The sequence below is a fragment of the Parasteatoda tepidariorum genome, chromosome 2, assembly GCF_982258835.1.
Source record: "Parasteatoda tepidariorum strain Cologne lab strain chromosome 2, Ptep-v5.0, whole genome shotgun sequence".
Taxonomy (NCBI): Eukaryota; Metazoa; Arthropoda; class Arachnida; order Araneae; family Theridiidae; genus Parasteatoda; species Parasteatoda tepidariorum.
The window spans coordinates 132076820-132098249 of NC_141756.1; the positions used below are offsets into that span (position 1 = coordinate 132076820).

Below are 21430 nucleotides of genomic sequence, written 5' to 3' on the forward strand. Positions count from 1 at the left end.
TTGAATCTCAATGGGATACCTACGAGAGACGTAGAGTGGGTATCTCAATCCTGATTGGTTGTTGAAACGCGCACGTTAGCAAGTGTTCTTTCCATTCTATTTCGAGTAAGCTGTCAAGTACCAATTCTCTTAAGTGACACATTCTTTCAGAAAGAGTTGAATTATTTCACTTTTTTACTTTTTTTACTAACATGAACAAACTAATTATATATCGAAGTTGACAAAAATATATGACAGCTATAATAAAATGCGAAAACAAATAATAAATCTAAATTAAGTAAAAGACGAAAAAATTTATATTTCAATAAATTCCATGCGTGATACGGAGCAGTATTTAGTTTACTTCACGTTCATTAACATTCTAACTTATTGATAGAATCCTAGCTCAACTTTAACACGCCATTTTGTTTATAAACTATCTTTTGACGTCCACACGTGTAGGTATCCGTTCTCTTCTTTTTGAATTGCAAGTATCCAACTGTTCTTTATTCGGCAAAAAATTATAAAGCAAAACAGGGCGAGCTTTGTTAAAAACATGCATGCGTTAATAACGAAGCATCACTAAAAATATAATATAGTTCCAAATTACTCTAAAACCTGCGTCAAGCAATACGCATTATTAAAAAAAATATATAGGACAGATTGTTTCAGCATTTTGTGGACCAACTGAGAAGGAATTTTCATTCAGACATTTGAAATCGTTAGTTAAAACACACTCATGCTTATGACTTCTTTTCGTTCTTTGTTGCCATTACAAAAAAAAAGAAATATTATTGGGGTTTTTTTCTTCACAACTTCTTTTATATAATAAAATAGGTAGTGATATGTAATTTACTCTTATTAAGTGTATTTTAAAATATTTCTCAAGACGCCAAGGAAAGAAAGTGGATATAAAACACAAGAGGAAAAAATAAAATCCTTGCACGAACTACAGAATAGTGCTGAATTAAGAGTTGTCTGAAATCAAAACAATCGTGTAGCAAAAGCTAGACGCCTTCATGGTTTTCAATTGATGGATCGACATAATCACGATGGTAACCATCCATAATTCCATCATGAACCATTATATTTTTGATGGTATAAGCAACTTCAATGTTGGAATTCGGACTGACTTATGATGGTCCAACATAAGAGTAGCAACTTGTTTTGATGGTTTGAACCACCAGAAATTTCCATCATAGTTTCGTAGAAATCAAATGTTGGAACTATGATGAACAACAACCATCATCCCAATGTAAGATTTGTGATAGGCCAGCATGAATTGTTTTGCAAGGGTCTGTTCCAACAATTCTTCCCATCATGGAAATGCATAGTTGTCGTGGACGAATCATTTGTTGATCCATGAGAGTCTTCGCTTGACGGTTAACGATCATAGCAGCATTTTCCAATTTACATGGCATATCGAAAACCATGAAGTTGAAAATGTGGGATGATGTTGGACCATCACTGAAACCATTAAAATGGGACCATCAAGATTTGGCCGTGCTTAAATTAAGTCGCAAAACTTCATTCTAAATAAGGCTTGGCTTTCTAAGTAGGGTTTTAATGGAGAGTTATCATTATTGTCAGATTTTTTTGAACAAAAGTGCTGAAATAAATGGAATAGTTTTGGTATAAAGCTATAAAATACTCTATCAGTCAGATTTTACAAAGAGGCATTTTACTGCTTAAGACATCATTTTCTCATCGTAATTCCTAGTACTTTTGATTGAATTCGAGTAAAAAGAACTATATAAGAAAAAAAAATTATTCAAGGATTGAAAATTAAAACTTTTTATTTAAAGTCATTGTAATATAAAATGATTTCGGGGAAAGTAAAGAAAATTCAAACTCATTAATTTCCAACTTTAATTGCAATTATTCAGATTTAACAGAAATACAATGGATCATTAAAGTGATGAAAATGAATACATAAATGTATTTTTCGAAGAAGAAAAAAAAAGTTAGTTGCAAACGATTGTTTTGAAGCATAGTTAAAACTTAATCCTTAAAGTATTAAGATACAAAAAAAAAATATTTCAAAATTTCATGTTTTTTGTTCGCCAAGCTTCAGTTATTAAGAACAGAAAATAAATAGAAATGGTTGAGGGATTATACAAAAATCGACACACTATTTTCAGCCACGCAAATACTATTTCAGCACCATGTTCCGGTACTTCATATCAAAAATGAAAACGATGAATATATTTTTTATTTTATAACCGTCGTTGAACAGCCGGCCCAAACTTTTGGGTTTATGACTACTAATGTTCAACTCCGTTACCTTGTGATTTCGAACCTTATCCAGAAGACAAGGGAATTCCTGGATCAAGTACGGGGAGAAATTTGCTTTCGTGGCTAACTCGCATTTGCGTTACATGGAGAGGAAGACTATGGGAACGATTAGCCTGAGGACTCTAACCCATGATCTGTCTACCATTGAGGATATATTACGTCAATACTGTGGTCGGTGCAGGCCCGATGTCAGCCATCGCTGGGATTCGAACGAGGTTCACCTTATTGGAATGTGAACTTTCTATCCCCTGAGCCACTACTGCTCGAAGATATTGTTCGCTTTCGAATCTTAACTTTTTTAATTAGAATTTTTTTTTAGATCAGTCATGCTAACAAACTAAAGGCTAGCTAACTAATTTGTTTACTAAATTTTCTTAATACTAACAACTTGGCTAATGGGCTAGGAATTTTGAAAAAGTTTGTGCCAGTGTAAGACAATTAGTTTTTTGTGAACATCTTTGTATATTTATAACCAAGATATTGCTAACTGATTTTCAAAAAGAAAAAAAATTCGGAATTCATGATTTTTTTCAGGAGTACAATCATCTCTGATGTAATAAAAAAAAATATTTCGAATTGTTTTTCAGCAAATGGAGAAAAAAACTATAGATGCTACAGTAAAATAAAAAAAAAAGTAACTTAAGCATGAAAAAAAAATTAATGACGTTAGATGATTTGATAATTATTGGTCAAGTCATCTGAAGATTCTATGTTTTGTTTAATTTTATCCTCCCGGGGCACTCAATTGGGTCACGGTAACAAAGAAAAAAATACACTATAGCACTGGTTATTGAAAACTAGAAATAAACAAAATAAATTGAAATTGTTGAGGGCTTATTAGGGTGCGTAGCCAAATTATGCAACAAAAAATAAGCACCTTTTAAGCACTTTTCAAGCACTCAAAAAATATTTTTAAGCACTTAATTGACTGTTTTATCTTATTTTAACCGTCATGTCGGGAAAAAAAAACTTTTGGCATTGTTTTTGACAATTGTCAAAAATCATGAAATTTCGAATCATGTAAAGCGAATCGCGTTTCCATACGCTACGGACTGACAATACACCGAAATAGATTGGGGTTTAATTAATTGTGAAAACGTTTTCACAATTAATTACGTTGAATAGAACAATGTGAACTGTGTCCTTTTGCATAATTCGAAGCGAAAATCAACATAGTAAAGGAAAAAGTCTCATTTTGAAAACGGGAAAATTAAGCACTTTTTAAAAACACCCCATGAAAAAAGCATCTTTAAAGGGTTTTTAAAAATTGAAAATCCAAAATAAGCACCTTTAAGCACTTTTTAAAAACGCTACGCACCCTGTTTATATGAAAATCGAAACACTATTCCTGAGTAGGTTTGGAAAAATTCCCTTTTTCGAAAGAGGCATCCCCTATTGTCGTTTGGGAGGGTGAACGAGCAATCTTTCGATGACAGTCCTCTGGATATCGTTTTAATACTCAGAATCCTGCTCGTAAAAATTCCTGATCGTAAAAGCACTTCCTTTCCTACTTTTTCTGCCCTCTCGCGTCTTTCATTCGTTCCTTTTCCATCCATTGCACGAGAAAGATGAACCATAAAGCACTCGGCGCTCGCTTCGGCCTCAACTTTTTTTTTTATGGTTCCCTGCAACTTCCTCTCATCTTCTTCAAAGGAACTAACTGTGCCTTGTTAGCGTGTCAGTTTATACTTCGGAAATGCCCTTTTTTTTTCATTCTGTTCTATGCAATTCCACGACTTGTTACCATACTATGTGGAATAAGTGACGGCATAGGGTGATGTATTTGAATCTATTTCTCCCTTTCGCACATGGAAACACGCGATTGACTATAATGGCGTCGCGAGAGAATCAGCTTTTAGCTCGCATCTTCGAAACAGCTCCAGCAACATGTCGGGCCACATTATTGCGAGCAAGAAAGTCGGAATGAGAAAGGAAAAACGCCCCAAACGCAGCTTTTGAATGCATAAAATCATATATCTTCCACGAATAAGGAGAAGGATGGAAATATTCCACTTTTAAAACTTGCTTCTACATTTCGAAAGCGGTATTGCATATCCAGTAGATAGGAAAATAACACGACGTTTGAAATAATTAAGCCTATGAGAACAATAATGCATTTGCAGCAACACTTCCTTACAAACAACTGCAGTCCATATTATTAGACGCACTATGTCAAATTATAATTATCAGCTGTATTGTTTTTACCCTGCTGCACTTGTTTACGTTCGTGTAATAATTGGTTAACAGTGTAATGCAATACGTTAGAAATAAATACACATAGGAAGTATATAAAAAATCAATCCTCTTATCACCAAATGGTGTTTGGACACTGAAGAATGTTCTTATTTATAGAATCGTTACTATAGTATGTCTATTTCTGTATTTGTATATCATTTAAGTTTATTTGATTTTTTCGTCAGTCTACATAGCAGACCTTATCCTTTTTGGATCATTAGGCAAATCTTTAATGAAATACATTTTTAATGAGAAAAGTTAAATACTTCCTAGCTGATCTTTGTTTAAATGTTGAAAAATAGCGCTCTTCCACTAAGTTCTTCATTTTATAATACAAAAATTCTATAGTTGATTTTTATTCATCTTATAAATGATCTTCAACAGGTTCATCAACTAAACTCTAAAACTAAACTCTTCATACTCTACAGCTTATTTTATCTAATCAAATTCTTAAACCAATACTTAATGTGTTTTTCACACTCAATTTCATAATATGAATAGAAACTCTAAAGTTGATGCTCATTAAATCAAATTCTAAAGAAATACATTCTCCGAATTAATTTTACAATATGAATATTCCAGAACTGAATCAAATTAAACTCTTAAAAATGACACACGCTTTTCCACTGAACTTTTTACTTAATACCTCTTATCATCTCAATGCAAATACAGCTGGATGATTGAAAAAGAAAAATATATGTAAATATCAAGTATCATGATCTTATTTAGTCAAGAAAAAGTATTAAAGGATTCCTTCATACGATGCGACTAACAATTAATAAACTCAAATTTAAAAGGATTCCTTTATACGAAGCACAATCGACTAACTTTTAATAAATACAAATGAAAATGAATTCCTTCACACGAAGGACAATCGACAAATAGTGACTAAATACAAATGAAAAATTATTATTTCATACGAAGAACAATCGACAAACAATTATTAAATTCAAATGAAAAAGAATTCCTTCATACGAAGAACAATCGACTAACAATTATTACATTCAAATGAAAAAGAATTCCTTCATACGAAGAACAATCGACAAACAATTATTACATACAAATGAAAAAGGATTCCTTCATACAAAGAACAATCGGCTAACAATTATTAAATTCAAATGAAAGAGGAGTTCTTCATACGAAGAGCAATCGACTAACAATGAATACAAATGAAAATGATTTCCTTGATACGAAGAACAATTCGACTAACAATTATTTAACACAAATGAAACAGGAGTCCTTCATACGAAAAACAGTCGACACACAATTGTAAAATACAAATTAAAATGAATTCTTTCATACGAAGAGACAATCGATTGACATTAATTAAAATCAAAATAGCAAACTATAAAAGATAAAACGTATTTTTCAATCAAAACAAAATAAAATAGAAATATATTTTCCCTACCTATTTTGAAACAAATCGTAAAAGCAGAGAGAGAAAAAAAAATCTTTGATAGGGCGACTTTTAGCAAACGGGAAGAAAAAAAGTAAAAGTAGAAGTTATTTTTTTCCCCCATCCTTTTCTTTTTAAGACCTTTTTCTGTTTCACCGGCTACTTTTAAAGGGTGTGAGAAAAAGGGGGGAGTGGGGGGTTAGCATTTATTTCGGCCGGAACCGTTAAAAAGATTTAACGAGCATGTAGCAACATAAAAGAGTATTTTAAGAGAAAGACTTAATGGAATTTCCTATGCCATTAATTTTGAAAACTATGAAAGATTTATATTTAATTTTGTGTGTTTTGGGGAAGAAATATTTAAAAGGCTTTCGAAGAGCTAACAAAGGCAGCATTCATAAAAGGCAGATAAGTGCAATAAAATAGGTAGTTTGTGAACGCTCACAGTTTTAAAAGAGTTTTTGAACTGCTTTTCTGAGACGGATGAAAATTTATCAAGAAATTAGCAACTTTTAACTATGCAAACTGAAGTAACGCGGACAATTTTTCTTAAGTTAGAGTTACTTAAAATCACCACACAGAATAAATATATAAACACGGTGGAAAATAGCCTTGGACTAAATTATCTGGAATTGCAAATTATACAAACTGAACGACTAACCTTCAAAACCATGAAAATTTAGATAAAAAAAATTCAACATGAGAGCTGTCGAATTATTTTAAAGAAATAAAAATTTAAAAATAAAACTTCTTAAAAAGTCAAAAATCCGACTTTTTCAACTATCCCATTCATCAGGACGGAATAGCCTGATTGGTAGGGCACTGGACCCGTATCCAATAGTTCGTGGGTTCGATCCCAGGCCGGCCGAAGACTCCCCGTGGTAACTAATGCACGTTAAATCTGTCGAGTCTCAAAGTCCTCCATGTTCCCATGACAAATCAATACCTCTGTGGGTACTGATCCAGGAATTTCCTTGTCTTCTGGATTGGTTCAAAATTATAAGGCTATGGAGTTGAACATTAGTAGTCGTAAACCCAAAACTGAATTGGCTGTTCAACGACGAATATATTTATATAAAAAAAATTAAAAAAAACAACATCACATTCAGAGCCGAGGGCTACCATTCGCCTTCCAATGAGGTGAACAGAGTTCAAATCCCAACGATGGTTGGTCGTTACTTATATATATATATATTGGGGTAGAGAAGAGCAAGATTTGAGGAAACCAGGGTATCAGAGATGGGAAAAGTGTGGAGTGAGGGGAAACCATCGAAACTCTATTTACAAAGGGTATGGTGGTTTATTTAATGTATATCGAAGAAAGCTCAATCAGCTTTTGATATAAAGAAGAAGAAAAATATATTTATTTTTATATTGAAATAGAATGGAAAAAAGCAGCATACCTTCTTGAGTGATCCGTTCCGTGTTCCAATGAAAGCGACGACGTGATGCGATGTAGTTGTGGCCACTACAGAGGAAAGAGTGATGTTGTCGTAGGTGATGAGAGGAAAGGAGGTGATGGGCAGGGTTCCATTTAGTTTCAGAGATTCACCACAGAAATTAAAAATGTTACCTCCCTTCTGAAACAAAGGGAAACCGTCAAAGCATATACACATTATTTTTCCATTCCACGGCCTCTAATTTTTTTCCCTGTATTGTTCAATCGTTCATTAAATACTTTTCTATTCATTGTACTCAAGTTCAAATACAATTTTTTTTTTTAAAAAAAACTTGTAGTTCAGGACACTTGATGTTAATACAGTTTTTTCTACAGTTAAGATTACAGTTTTTTTAATACAGTTAAGATTATTGCATTCATTCAATTTAATTAATAAATTTTAGTTTTATATGAGAGAAAATATTGTAATTATTTAATAAAAAGTAACTAAAATAAAAAAATTTCTTGGTTGACCTAAGACGGAATTGACTTTAATTTTATAAATATATATATATATATATATTACTCGTTTCTTCTAAATATGTATCGTAGGATCTCAGAATTATTTTCTTATTTGTGTTTTTTTACTTATATAAAAAAACCAACTAATCAGTATTATATAAATGGAATCTAGCGTGTCTATGTATAAATATATTTTTTATTTGCATATTTAGTTGGCTTCAAGATTTTTTTTTTCTCTTCACAAAATGGGTGGTTCGCACATTTAAAAAGGTCCCCTCTCCTATCCAATTCGAAATTTTGAACCTTAATATCGTTCGTATTGAATCGAATCTCCTTTGACGTTAATATAATACGGTAGTGCAAAATTACCATAGAAAAGTAAAAACGAACATTTATCTTTAAATTCGTGTAGCTTTATAGACTTGATATTAATTAATCCTTTTAACTTTCTCGAAACACCTTGAACCATTGAAATAAAATCTTAAATTACATTCGATTCAGAATATTTGAGAAATTTCGCGTTTTTAAAGTGCCTCTTAAAATACTGATTCCCACTTGCCGGCTGATGAAGTATACACCCATTAAAAATTTTCATTCTGATTTATTAAGTATAAAAAGTAGTTACAGTAGCTTTCATCATTTAGAATCGGTAGTTTCAGTTCAGTTTCATTGTAGATGAACACCATAAAGTAAGCTTCATAAAAACGCCAAGAGATGGCGGTAGAGACACAGAAGAGGCTTCGTTATCCTTCAAAACTGAAGTTATCGTAAATCGATGAGATCGAAGGCGTATTGTCGCTGCTCAATATAGAGGCCGATAGTACATTTATTTGATTTCCCTTCACTTTAGACGATTTGAACGTTTGGGAAAAAAATGAAATTAAACTTTGAGTTTTCTTGTGTATTTTAGGACTCATTTTGTTACGTATTCATTCTCTTTTTGGAATTTTATTATTGTTCAAGGAGCCGCCAACATGAATCTGTTTTAATATGAATTGAACAGGGTAGAATTTCGACTACAATCTTCCCATACAAATCTGTTTCAAGTAAACAAAAGTATTTTTAAAAAATAGGACAACTCCTCGAATATAATACTGTTCAGAAATAATATTGTTTGACGCATCATAGAACAGCTTTTACTGGATATACGGTCCAAATTAATAGACGCACTTATGAGAGTCTATGTAAAATCTTAATTATATCAGGTGATGCAGCTCTATTGTTTTGACGACAGCTCTTGTTTACGTTAATGTATCAATGGGCTAAATTAGACGATGTATATTATATCAATATAGACTATTTATTATATCAGGTATTATATTATCAAATTATAATAATTAGACGCACTATAGTGTTTTTATAATGACATGTTTTGCACGAATTTGTAGGCAATATTTTTATATTTTAAACATACCAAGACAGATTATACCTCCTATTTGTATTTATTTTTAATGTATTGCATTACAATGTTAACCAGGGTGCGTAGCCAAATTATTCAACAAAAAATAAGCACCGTTTAAGCGTTTTTCAAGCACTCAAAAAATATTTTCAAGCACTTTAAAAAATATCATAATTGGAAAGTTTTTGACAATTGACGGTTTTATCTTGTTTTAACCGTCATATCAAAAAAAAAAAATATTTTGGGATTGTTTTTGGCAATTGTCAAAAATCCTGAAATTTTGAAACATGTAAAGCTATTGGAGTTGTCATACGCTAAGGACTGACAATACGCCGAAATAGATTGGGGTTGAATGAATGAAGTGTAAAAACGTTTTGAATAGAACAATGTGAATGGTGTCTTTTTGCATCATTTGTAGCGAAAATCAACATGGTAAAGGAAAAATCTCATTTTGAAAAAGGGAAAAATGAAGCACTTTTTTAAAAACACCCCATGACAAAAGCACCTTTAAGGGCGTTAGAAAACGAAAATCTGAAATAAGCACCTTTAAGCGCTTTTTAAAAACGCAGGGAGTGTGTAATGCATGAAAGTAAAATATGAAAACGTTCGGAAAGTGTTTTCCAAGAGCCTCACCCATTTTGCCGAATGGTCATCCAATACAGTAGTGTATCTTATTATCTCGGAAAAGTGACGCAATAATTCTCTGCCAAGTCAAGCACTTCACCAAATAATATCTGTGTGTCTTCTTCATCCTCAATGCATTGCAGAGAGTAGGAAGGAAGAAATAAAATAAAAACGAGTTTTTTATTCCCATAGTCGTTTAGGCGTCTCGGAGAAATGGAGATAGTATGGGGGGGAGGGGGGCGGTGATAAAAAGCCGCATGATTAAAGAATTTTTCCCCTCTCTTCCAATTAAAGAGTGAATGTTTTTGTTAATGAGGCTATCGTGAAAAATCTCATAAGTGGACGCGGTAACCCTCTTCCTATTAATGTATTCATCACAGTATGAAGAAAAAAATATATATACCTCTAAATTAAATGATAATTGAAGTGGAACAATTAATTAAATAAAACTGGGGATCCCCAATAAGCCGCGTCATTTAAAGGCCGAAGAAAATAAATAAATGTTAACCCTGTTTTTGATGTAATATTACGCGATACGGTATTTTACGAGCACTGCTTTTGACGTACAGTGCCTGGCCCATATTATGAGACACACTCTAAGATTCCATGTAAAATTATAATTATCAGCTTTATTGCTTTTACTCGCATTTGTTTTCGCTCCTGTATCAATTAGTTAGCATTGTAATGCTATACGTTATAAATAAATACAAATAGGAAATATATATAAAAAGGCTCCTGAATAAAAACCCATTACATGCATGTCTAAATATAAAAGTATTGTCTATAAACTCGCGCAAAGTATGAAATTATTTAAAAACTAAAGGGCGTCTGTCTAATTATTATGATATACTAATATAATGTAATATTCTTTATTCATAAATACAAATAGGAAATATATATAAAAAGGCTCCTGAATAAAAACCCATTACATGCGTGTTTAAATATAAAAGTATTGTCTATAAACTCGCGCAAAGTATGAAATTATTTAAAAACTACAGGGCGTCTGTCTAATTATTATGATATACTAATATAATGTAATATTCTTTATTCATAAATACAAATAGGAAATATATATAAAAAGGCTCCTGAATAAAAACCCATTACATGCGTGTTTAAATATAAAAGTATTGCCTATAAACTCGTGCAAAGTATGAAATTATTTAAAAACTACAGGGCGTCTGTCTAATTATTATGATATACTAATATAATGTAATATTCTTTATTCATAAATACAAATAGGAAATATATATAAAAAGGCTCCTGAATAAAAACCCATTACATGCGTGTTTAAATATAAAAGTATTGTCTATAAACTCGCGCAAAGTATGAAATTATTTAAAAACTACAGGGCGTCTGTCTAATTATTATGATATACTAATATAATGTAATATTCTTTATTCATAAATACAAATAGGAAATATATATAAAAAGGCTCCTGAATAAAAACCCATTACATGCGTGTTTAAATATAAAAGTATTGCCTATAAACTCGTGCAAAGTATGAAATTATTTAAAAACTACAGGGCGTCTGTCTAATTATTATGATATACTAATATAATGTAATATTCTTTATTCATAAATACAAATAGGAAATATATATAAAAAGGCTCCTGAATAAAAACCCATTACATGCGTGTTTAAATATAAAAGTATTGTCTATAAACTCGTGTAAAGTATGAAATTATTTAAAAACTAAAGGGCGTCTGTCTAATTATCATGATATACTAATATAGTATAATATTCTTTATTTATAAATGTATATAGTCTCATTGAACCAACTGATACATGATGAGTGAACAATTGCGCGTAAAAACAATAAAGCTGTCATCTATATAATTAAGATTTTACATAGAATCTTATAGTTATGTCTCATAATTTGGCCAGGGACTGTAAAAGCCAAAGAAAATACCTGAATGGTTAAAATAGATAAATACATTTTTTTTAAACCAAATTACCTGTTTTTGACGTAATATTACGTGATATGGTACTTTGCACGCGCTGCTTTTTGACGTAATATTACGCTCCGGCTTAGTCTTACCATTTTGTTCCCTGCAGCTTTGCTAGCACAGAAAGATAGAAAAGCATTAAAACGGGGTTTAAAAATAATCGTTGCGAGTCTTACAAAACATTTACAGATACATTTGCAGAAAACTCAGGACAGTTCGAACATTTAAGATATATTTGTATTAAACGCCTAAAACCATTGCAGGGTCCACAAGTGCAATGATAATTAAAGATACGGAGTTACCAAATACTTCTTGTTTCATTTTTCGCGGGCACCATTTTTTCTTTCTTTCTTTCGAAAACATATTTTTAAAATAAAGACAATAAAAATATTTCAAAATACTAAATTCTGAGATGTTCCATAGGATGGTACGACAGTGAAACCTCTCGGGAGCGAGGTGGGTCGTTCAAAATTGTTATCGAATGTGCATGACTTTTCACAAACGATTTTAATCAGTGTCATTTTCTGCCACTTCTGTTGGCATCAGGCAAAAGACTATGGATCTATGAATAAAATTTAGAGCCTCCAAAAATGATCCAAACTGATATAATTATGTGTAAAAATAAAATTATATAAATGATAAAGATATTTAAAATAAATAAACAGTTATGTTTATTTTTGTTTAATTTTATATTTAATTTCATAACATAAAGACTAGTTAGCTTTGAAATATGAAAAGAGTGTTTGTTTAAAATGCTTGTTTTTTCTAAAAAAAAAAAAAAAAAAAAATTCCCTCAACTTAATTTTCACCTCTAAACGTGAATCATTGCCTCACACAAATATTGTGAAAACATTTTAATCTACTTATTTGTTTTGTTAAACTTTTAGTTCTGATAATTTTTCGTGTTTCCTTATTCGACCGCATTCGATGCGGATGCTTGCCCGGTCTCTAGGAGAGGTTTTAATGGTCTCTCTCCTAAAGGTTTTCTTCAACACAATGGAAAGTGCCCTCCCAAAAAGGGTCGTCAATAGAGGTGGTCCTTCCTGGAGATTTCACTGTACAAAAATGCGTTCAAGATTTAATGAATGATATAACATTTATTATGGGTAGGGAAAAATCGCGAATACAAATACAGTGAAAAACCAAAATTGAAAGATCGTTCAAATATTACGTAAGCTAAGTTGTCTTTTGGAATTTTTTTTACATTTTTCTTTAGTATTCAAAAATATCAACCTCTGGAAGTCTTCGAAGAAAGTTCTTTTCCAAATCTGAAAATTTTCTAAGGGTAATATTTCATTCCGCTTTATGACCCATAGGAAAAATGGATCCTGGTTCGGATTAGATGGCCTCCACACACTTTTCAACTATGTTCAAGAGTAACAGTAAACAGTGCGCATGCGTTGCTATGGCGACCGCTGCTGTTTTTCTTTCTATTTTCACTGGCAGGCATTTTTAATGTATTTATACATAATAATAATTCAAAGTATTTCTATATTCTTTTCTATTATTAACGCATAATGACTGTCTTGAATGGTGATTTCAATATAAATAAAGAATGAAGGAAAAGTATTGTTTGTGAAACACGTGCAGAGGCAGGACATGAAAATCCAAACATCCAATTGATGACAGCAACCCATGATTTGAAATGTTTAACGGAGTCCATCCAGAAAAGAAAAAAAAGCATTTGACCCATGGCTAACCAGTGATCGTAATACACAACTTTTTTGTTGATTTTTTTTTTTTAAACTCCGCTTTCTACGATAATTTTAAAAACCATCAGTGGATTTTAACGACTTACGTAAGCATTTCTCATGCTCCTACTGACCAAAAATGAAGGACGACGTTAGCTCCCGTACGTAAGATGGAAGCAACTGCGCATGCTCACCTTTATATGGGCGTGATTTACGCTACAAAGACAAAGCACGCTGTTTATAGCTGTTAAATTCTAAACCTACATGGAATCCGGATTTGAAAAAATATATTGATGAAATTTAGAAATGAATCGTATGATCTTACAGCCATGGGTCCATTGATTAAAAAAAAATTAATTTTATTGGTTTTTGATTAACATTATGGTTGGCACTCACTTCTTAAGAAACTAGATATATTTTTGCTATTTCAAAATCACATTTATTTTTGTATACAATTGGGTACTTGCACTCCAAGAAGAAGAAGACAACCCATACCCATGCATATGACGTCAGCACCAGCTAATCATTATCAGCAATATGGAGTATTAAAGTTGAGCTAAGTCTCTCTACATAACTTAAAATATTAATTAACGTTGAGTTAATTAAATAGAGAGCCGTATAGTAAATCAAATTTGTTGAAATATTATTCTTTCTAGTCTACTTCTTTTACTTAACTTTAATTTATTATTTGTTCATGTATTTAATTGTAACTGTTATATATTTTTGTTTCGTGGCAACTTCGATGCATAATAAGTTTGTTTGTGTTCTACGTGGCTTCGTGCCTGTCTTTGTGTTATCATATAGAATTGAAAGATTATAGGCTGCGTTACTTAAGAGAATTGGTACTTGACAGGCTTGCCTTCCTCAAAGTAGAATAAAAAGAACAGTTGCTAGCGTAAGCAAATGCCACGTTTCAATAACCAATCAGGATCGAGATAGCCACACTACGTCACTTGCAGGTATCCCATTTAGTTAAAATAATCAATAGAAGTTGAATGATTTTTAAATATTATAAATAATAAGCTGCATTCTTTATCGCTGAATATCATCTATAATCTATCAAATGTTTCTACTCACAGAACCGCACGAATCGTTACTTAGCTTTAAAGAAACCCTTGTAAATGCTTGCTATGATTTTTTTAGTTATGATGATATTCCCCAACGCTGGCCTTTTACGTTTCATAATTTTTTTCACGAACGCATTTCATCAAAACTAGAGCATGCGTACTAGATGTGCGCATGCGCAACTTCTTGAAATCTTACGTACGGAAGTTAAAGTAAATTTGCGAAATCTCCCTATTATTTTTATTAAAATGCGTTAAAGCATTAGTTATATATATATATATATATATATATATATATATATATATATATATATATATATATATATATATATATATATATATATATATATATATATATATATATATATATATATATATATATATATATTCACGTTAGGTGCTTGCGTAATATTTGAACCACCCTCACTGTAAAATACATTACCTACATTCTACGTAATGTATTAACTGCAATAATAATTTTAATAAATGATGAATACAAAAACTATTTAGGCAAAAAAAATATAAGGAGAAAGCTATAATAAGTGCAGGAGTACTTTAAATAATAATAAAAGTGGTAGGGAAATAGGGAAGAAAAAAAATGAAGGGATAAATAAATTCAAGGAAGGTAAGAAAATGCCCTTCAAGATCACTCCAAAAAAAACATTTTTCATATTCCAAATATTTTTTTTTTTAATTTAAGACACATCTAAAGAATAAAATGATTCGAATCTTAAGCGGTATAAAAATTCTTCCTTTTTTCCTCAAAAATTTTTGTGGAAAAAAATTTGCTTTAAATTGTGTTTTGAACTATTACAATATTTTCTAATGAAACAAATCTTACAGCAGAAAAAAATGCCAAAGACTCATAATATTAGCGGCTTTAGTTTATTAACCTTGTTACGTACTATCATTGATAAAATCTAAAAGAAAGGAGTATTTAAAATAATCTGAGGCTAGAATCAATGGACAACTAGTCGAGTGTTCATTTTGATACGCAGCTAAATAAGCTAAGGCGTCCTTTTAGCTCTAAATATAAACAAAAACCGGCTGTTGAAGCAGAGAGTGTCTCTTTCCTTGCTTCGGAGATCACCTTACTTATTGAAGAAAACATTCAAACAATGTGTGTTCCTGCTGAATCAGAGAGAGTTCTTTTATTATTCATTCATGAACCGTATGACCATTTTTGTAATGAAAAGTCATAGGTACAGTGCTAAAAAAAAAAAAAACGGACCTTGAATAACTTTCGATCTAATGATCCGATCTTCACGTTCTAGGACTTAATCTTAATGCTTCGAGGGGGTAACCTCAAATAGGCAGACGATATTTAAGTTACAAAATCGGAGACAAAAAGGTACTTTCTCTTCATAAACATACATTTCTTTTCCAACAGATTCCGATTTCTGACCCTAAAATATAGAGGATAGACGCAATTTGGAAAATAGGCTCCCCGTAGTTCGGTCAAGAGAGTGATCCTACGTTCGGTAGGTAAGATCAGGGTGGTCATTTTTTTTTTTTTTTTTCGCTCCGTAGACCTAAAAGCAAAACGGGGCAAATTTAAGGCTGCTTTTTAAAACTCGTTCGCCAAAGAAAATAAATGAACAAAACACAATTTTAGTGCCTCTTGAACTCGAGATAAATTTTAAATTATGTTCCATAAATACCATTTCCTTGAAAAGAATTGTTTAAATGAAAAGCCATACAGAAATGTTTAACTTTTAAGAAGTATTAAACATTTTTATATTTTCAAAAACAGGCTTTTCAAAAACAGATTTTTCAAATTCTGCGACATTTTAGAACTTTGATAAAACTTCTTAAAATAAATTATTAACTCTCCATTTTTGCACATAAAAAACAATGCGATAGATTAATTAAGACTAAAGAGCAATGCATGCTTTCATCCCAAATGCTTTTTACTGGGGGGGGGGGGAATGCGTATTTTGTTATTTTGAAATTTCGTACCATTTTCATATCAGCAAAGAAGTGACTGGCTGACATTCTAACTACTAATTCTGACTCTCTAACATTCATATATATACATAAAAAAAAAAAAGAAGTAGCACATTATTTCCTAAAAACGCCAAACGGTGGAAAGGCCTTTCATGAACAGCTTTATGATAAAGGAAACGATATTAGTATGGAACAAAATAAATGAATGCTAACACTCGTTATGCATGTGGGAAAAACACAATTTTTTTTAATATAAAAAATAGCATATTGCGCATTGTTCCCTCCCTTAAAAGTTACTTCATATGGCGAAAGGGCCTTGCAGTAAACAGCCTTAAAAAAGAGCCAGAGAAAACAGCCAGAGGTAACCATATGGTATGGAATAAACTAAACAAATAGGAACGCTTATTATGTTGGAGGGAAAAAAAAACCTAGAGTTACACATTAAAAATAGCATATTGCAAAATGTTCGCTTAGTATTGCAAATGTATTGCAAAATGTTCGCAAAAGGGCCTTATGATAAACAGCCTTAAAATTAAGTGCAAGGGTTATAACAGCGAGTGGGAACAATATGGTAAAGGAGTAAACTACACTCTTATGCAACTGAAACCGGCCTCTTCCATTCGTTCAATCGCTATTCGATTGTGACTAGTTTCCTAATTCGATTGGAACATTAGATGACTATCGAAATAAAAGGGTTGTCCATCGAAGAAACTTATTTGCGAATCACGTAGGCTATATTCGCCTTACGCGTTGTCTCAACTGTGACTTATAAATTATCGTCTGCTAGAAAAGTTTCGTTCTTATTATAGATATTTGTGTCTGTTATCTAAAATATTGCTCTTTAAATATTTCAAAATATTAACAACATTTTTTTAAAAATTAGAATTGAATGATTTGTTTAATTTAGAAAAATTATTTCAAACGAATTCGGATACCACGATGAAGAGTTATCATTTTTTTTTTTAAAGATTCTCCCTTATTAAATAATTTAAACTCGTATGATTGTATATTTTAAATTTTTAAAACAGGATAACAGTACTTTTTACAGTCATCAGGGATTGGTAATTTTCAATCTTTTGCACAATTTCAAAATACTTATGTATAAAAAAAATTTCAGTCTGTATCAAGAACTCTAATGAGATAATGTAATTGCTACTACCTTGTGAAAAAGATAATTAATAAAATATTGGTAATTTACTTTTAGTAGTAGCAAATAAAAAAACATGAATTAAGCTACTCCTAATGAAGATCGAATCATCGTTTTGGATCCTGAAATCGCTTTAAAAATGCTAATAAGTAATTCGAAATATTTGCATCTCTAAACTAAAAATGAATGTACCATTATTTAATGAGCGTATTATTTATATAAAATTGTTGTAGTTTATTTACGTCGCCTATTGTATACTAGAGAAACACATTGGGCTATTGGCGACGGTCTGGGAAACATCCCTGAGGATGATCTGAAGACATACCATCACAATTTTGATCCTCTTCAGAGGGGTACTTCATGGTAGAACAGTTTAACGAGGACCCATACCGCACACCCCTGTCCATTCGTAGACTGATCCAAGTGGTCACCCACCCGCACATTGACCGCAGTCAGTGATGCTTGACTTCGGTATTCTAAAGGGAACCGTGTCTTAACTATCAGTCGAGTGCAGGACAATATAAAATTGTAACGGAGTGTTAGTAACACATAACCAAGTTTTAATTTTATTCGGGTTGCTCTCCATACGGAGGACATCTGCCTAAGTATTGATCAGAAATAGTTCTATCGAACTAACTTTTGAAGCTATCGTGCTGTCACGTGACAAAAAAAAAAACGTTCTAAATGTTTCAGTTGCGTCAAGCAACGAACATTTTTTCGAATAAATCGAGAGGAAATCACTAGTTCAACCGAATTTTGTTTCAGTTGCATAATGGCTACTAAACGAAAGGGAACACTTATTATGAGGGAAAAAAAACTCAGCCTATACATTTAAAATAGCATATTGCATTCTGTTCTTTTAAAAGCGTTACTACTTATGGCGAAAGAGCCTAACGATAAACAGCCTTAAAATAAAGTGCAAAAGGAAACAGCCAGCTGGAGCAATATGGTATGGAGCAAATAAAAAGAACTGGAACACATATTACATATATATATATCAAATCAAGACTATTTTATATGAAGATTTGCTCTAATGATCGACGCATAATGATTTGTTTTTATTTTGAAATTGCTACCAAATTTATCTAGAAACAATATTTGGGCCAAAGGGAAGTAAGGTTTAACCACTTAACTAGATATCAAAATTCCACAAAAGGTTTTTAGGAAACATCTGGTACTCATTTGGCGACCTTAAGCGAAAAAAATCCCCCTAACTACAATTCAACGATCCATATAAGATTTTTAAAACGTATCTGGCGCTCAATCGGTGATCTGGGTTGTGAAACGAAGCAAGGCCTCACTACAATTCAACATTCCACATAAGACTTTTTTTAACCCCTTAACGATTGGTTAATTTTCTAGAAAACGGTCATAAAAGTGCCTATTTTGCAAAATACACGGATTTGATTAGTGCTGACATCCAGTTTAAAATAAACTATCTACAATGACCTTAAAAATATCTTGGAACTGCCATCTGGTGTGTAAAATGAGAAATAAAATGTTTTCCGGGCAAAAGAAATGAATTAGTTTTATTCTTATTGGTGCGTTACTACTGAACACTCCAGCACGGAAATTTCACGGGAGCGAGAAATAGAGGGCGAAACTTCACCCCGCCATTTTCACGGAAGCGAGAAGGAAGGGGTTAAAGACCTCATCTCCGGTGATCTTGATAGTTAAACGAAACAAAAAAAAAGAACAAAACAAAAAAGAGGGGGATACCTGTGAGGAAAGCAAGGTGGAAAGAATGGCTTCACGTACCCCAGGTTCAGGGCAGTCCTGTATACTTCCAGCAATATAATTCATATCCCTGGACGGAACACTCCCGTTGTAACACAGATGGATGTTCTCAGTGAACCTGTGTTCCACCTCGGCCATCGAGAAAACACAGATAGCCGATCTCCCCGAACTTCGAGCCGTGTGATCCCTGCTGGCGGCAAACACTCCCACCAGAACATCTCCTTCTTCGGTCTTCACCAAGTGGGCATCCTGCAGCAGGTTGTAGTCTCTGCCGTCTGAACCCAAGCACTGCAAGGTCGTCTCCACGTACGAATCGTAAGCCGCGTCTGTCACGCACACCCTCGCCAGTCTGGAGATGTATCCCCACTCCTCTAAGGAACGCAGGTGAGAACGTCGTTGCAACGTGGCGAAGTACACATAGTCTCCCGAATGGAAACCGTACACGTAATCCACCAGATAATAATCTCTGAGTTGCGAGCTGATGTCGACACGCGAAATGGCTAAGAAAGACTTTTCGATCACAGCGAATAGTTTTTTACCAACCTCCAAACTCCTGCTGCAGATGGCAGGCACCATGTCCCGGTAGGGTCCCAGGCGGCTGTTCGTCGTGGCGACGTACAGCACGTTAGACGGGTTGCCCATATAGCGCGCAGGACCCACGAAGGCCACGGTTGTACTGGTTTCGTCGTTGGCGGCGACGGGCAGAGGTACCATCGTTTCGGCGTCCGATATGTCATCTAAGCTATGACGCCTACAAGCACCCTGGTACACACTACCGCACACAACAAGTCTCCTGGAATTTTCATCTATCACTAAGAGTTTGTTGACGTTGTCCACCCCCGCCAGGTTCTGTTCGGAGGAGCAGGTGCCTGGAAAGCAGTTGATGTCGTCGTCCACCGGACCGGTCAGCACCGAGTGTTCCAGACGTAGGTTGGAGTCGAACTGAAAGAGCCTGTTGGTGGCACCGACGTAGACTCTACCGGTGACTGGGTCTACGGCCATGTGTTGAAACAGGATTGTTTCGTTGGGGGTGTTGTAGGATGCCGCCGCCGCCACAACCATGGGCAGTATTGAACACAGGATGAACCATGGGATTGTTCTCCACCAACCGTTAGATAAGGTTAGGCGGAGAGGAAACACCTCCATTTCTTCTCAGCCTTGGCCTTTCAACCTTGAAATCATATCAGTGTTGACCTATAAAAAGAAGAAAAAAACACCATTCAATATAAGCCCTTGTTATAACTATGCTTGTTATTTAACTTTATATACATATACTTTATATATATACTTTACATATAGACTTTATATATTTCTTCATATATACTTTATGTACATACTATATATGGTATAAAGTATATATATATGATCGTGCGTAGCACTCGGTGGAGTAGGAAGGTATGAAATTACCACAGGACAATTCAGGCCAATTGCCACAGGAAATGATAAACTGCCTTACTTCAACCATGAAATCACGCTGCAGGGCCTGTAAAAAGTATTAAGCCATTTTTTTTTCTGTGTTTATTCTGCAACCGTTGTTTCATACCTTCCGACTCCAACAAGTGTTACGCATGATCATGCGTGTGTATTACAATTGTTGATTGGTTATTTGTTTTGTATTGTATCATTGTATGTACATTTCATCAAAATCGTTCAGTATATATATATATATATATATATATATATATATATATATATATATATATATATATATATATATATATATATATATATATATATATATATATATATATATATATATATTGCAAATGACTAACTTATTTTATTTTTAGAAGACCTCAAACGATAAACACACAATTTAAAAAAAAAAAAGACATGCGAAGTACATTTTAGCGGGTATAGAAGTTCATTATGAAAGAAGTGAAACGGATTTTCGGGGAGTTTATTTGGAAAATAATGCAGCGTGCGTTTTATTTTCAGTAAAATGTCATTTATTTATTTTACAAACTACTTGTAAAGAGCCGTTGTAGCTCAGGGGATAGAACGCTCGCCTCCCAATGAGGTGAACTGGGTTTGAATCCCAGCCGATACGAATTCCGCCCCCGGCAGCAC

At 32.9% G+C, this 21430-nt stretch overlaps 1 protein-coding gene across 9 annotated transcripts in view; it reads right to left on the minus strand.

Annotated features, from left to right (window-relative positions):
• Nucleotides 1-21430, minus strand: part of LOC107443911 (plexin-B) — a 251761-nt gene that overhangs the window by 83220 nt on the left and 147111 nt on the right. For 3 of the 9 annotated variants that reach the window (XM_087158423.1, XM_043047548.3, XM_043047549.3), the window contains 2 exons: nt 19343-20554; nt 7309-7485 (listed from right to left, as the gene is read on the minus strand). In XM_087158423.1, the coding sequence (XP_087014549.1) occupies nt 7309-7485; nt 19343-20506 (1341 nt within the window). In that variant the 5' untranslated portion in view covers nt 20507-20554. The remainder of the gene's footprint in view (nt 1-7308; nt 7486-19342; nt 20555-21430) is intronic. The other 6 variants (XM_043047550.3, XM_071182956.2, XM_071182957.2 and 3 more) reach the window with 4 other exon arrangements.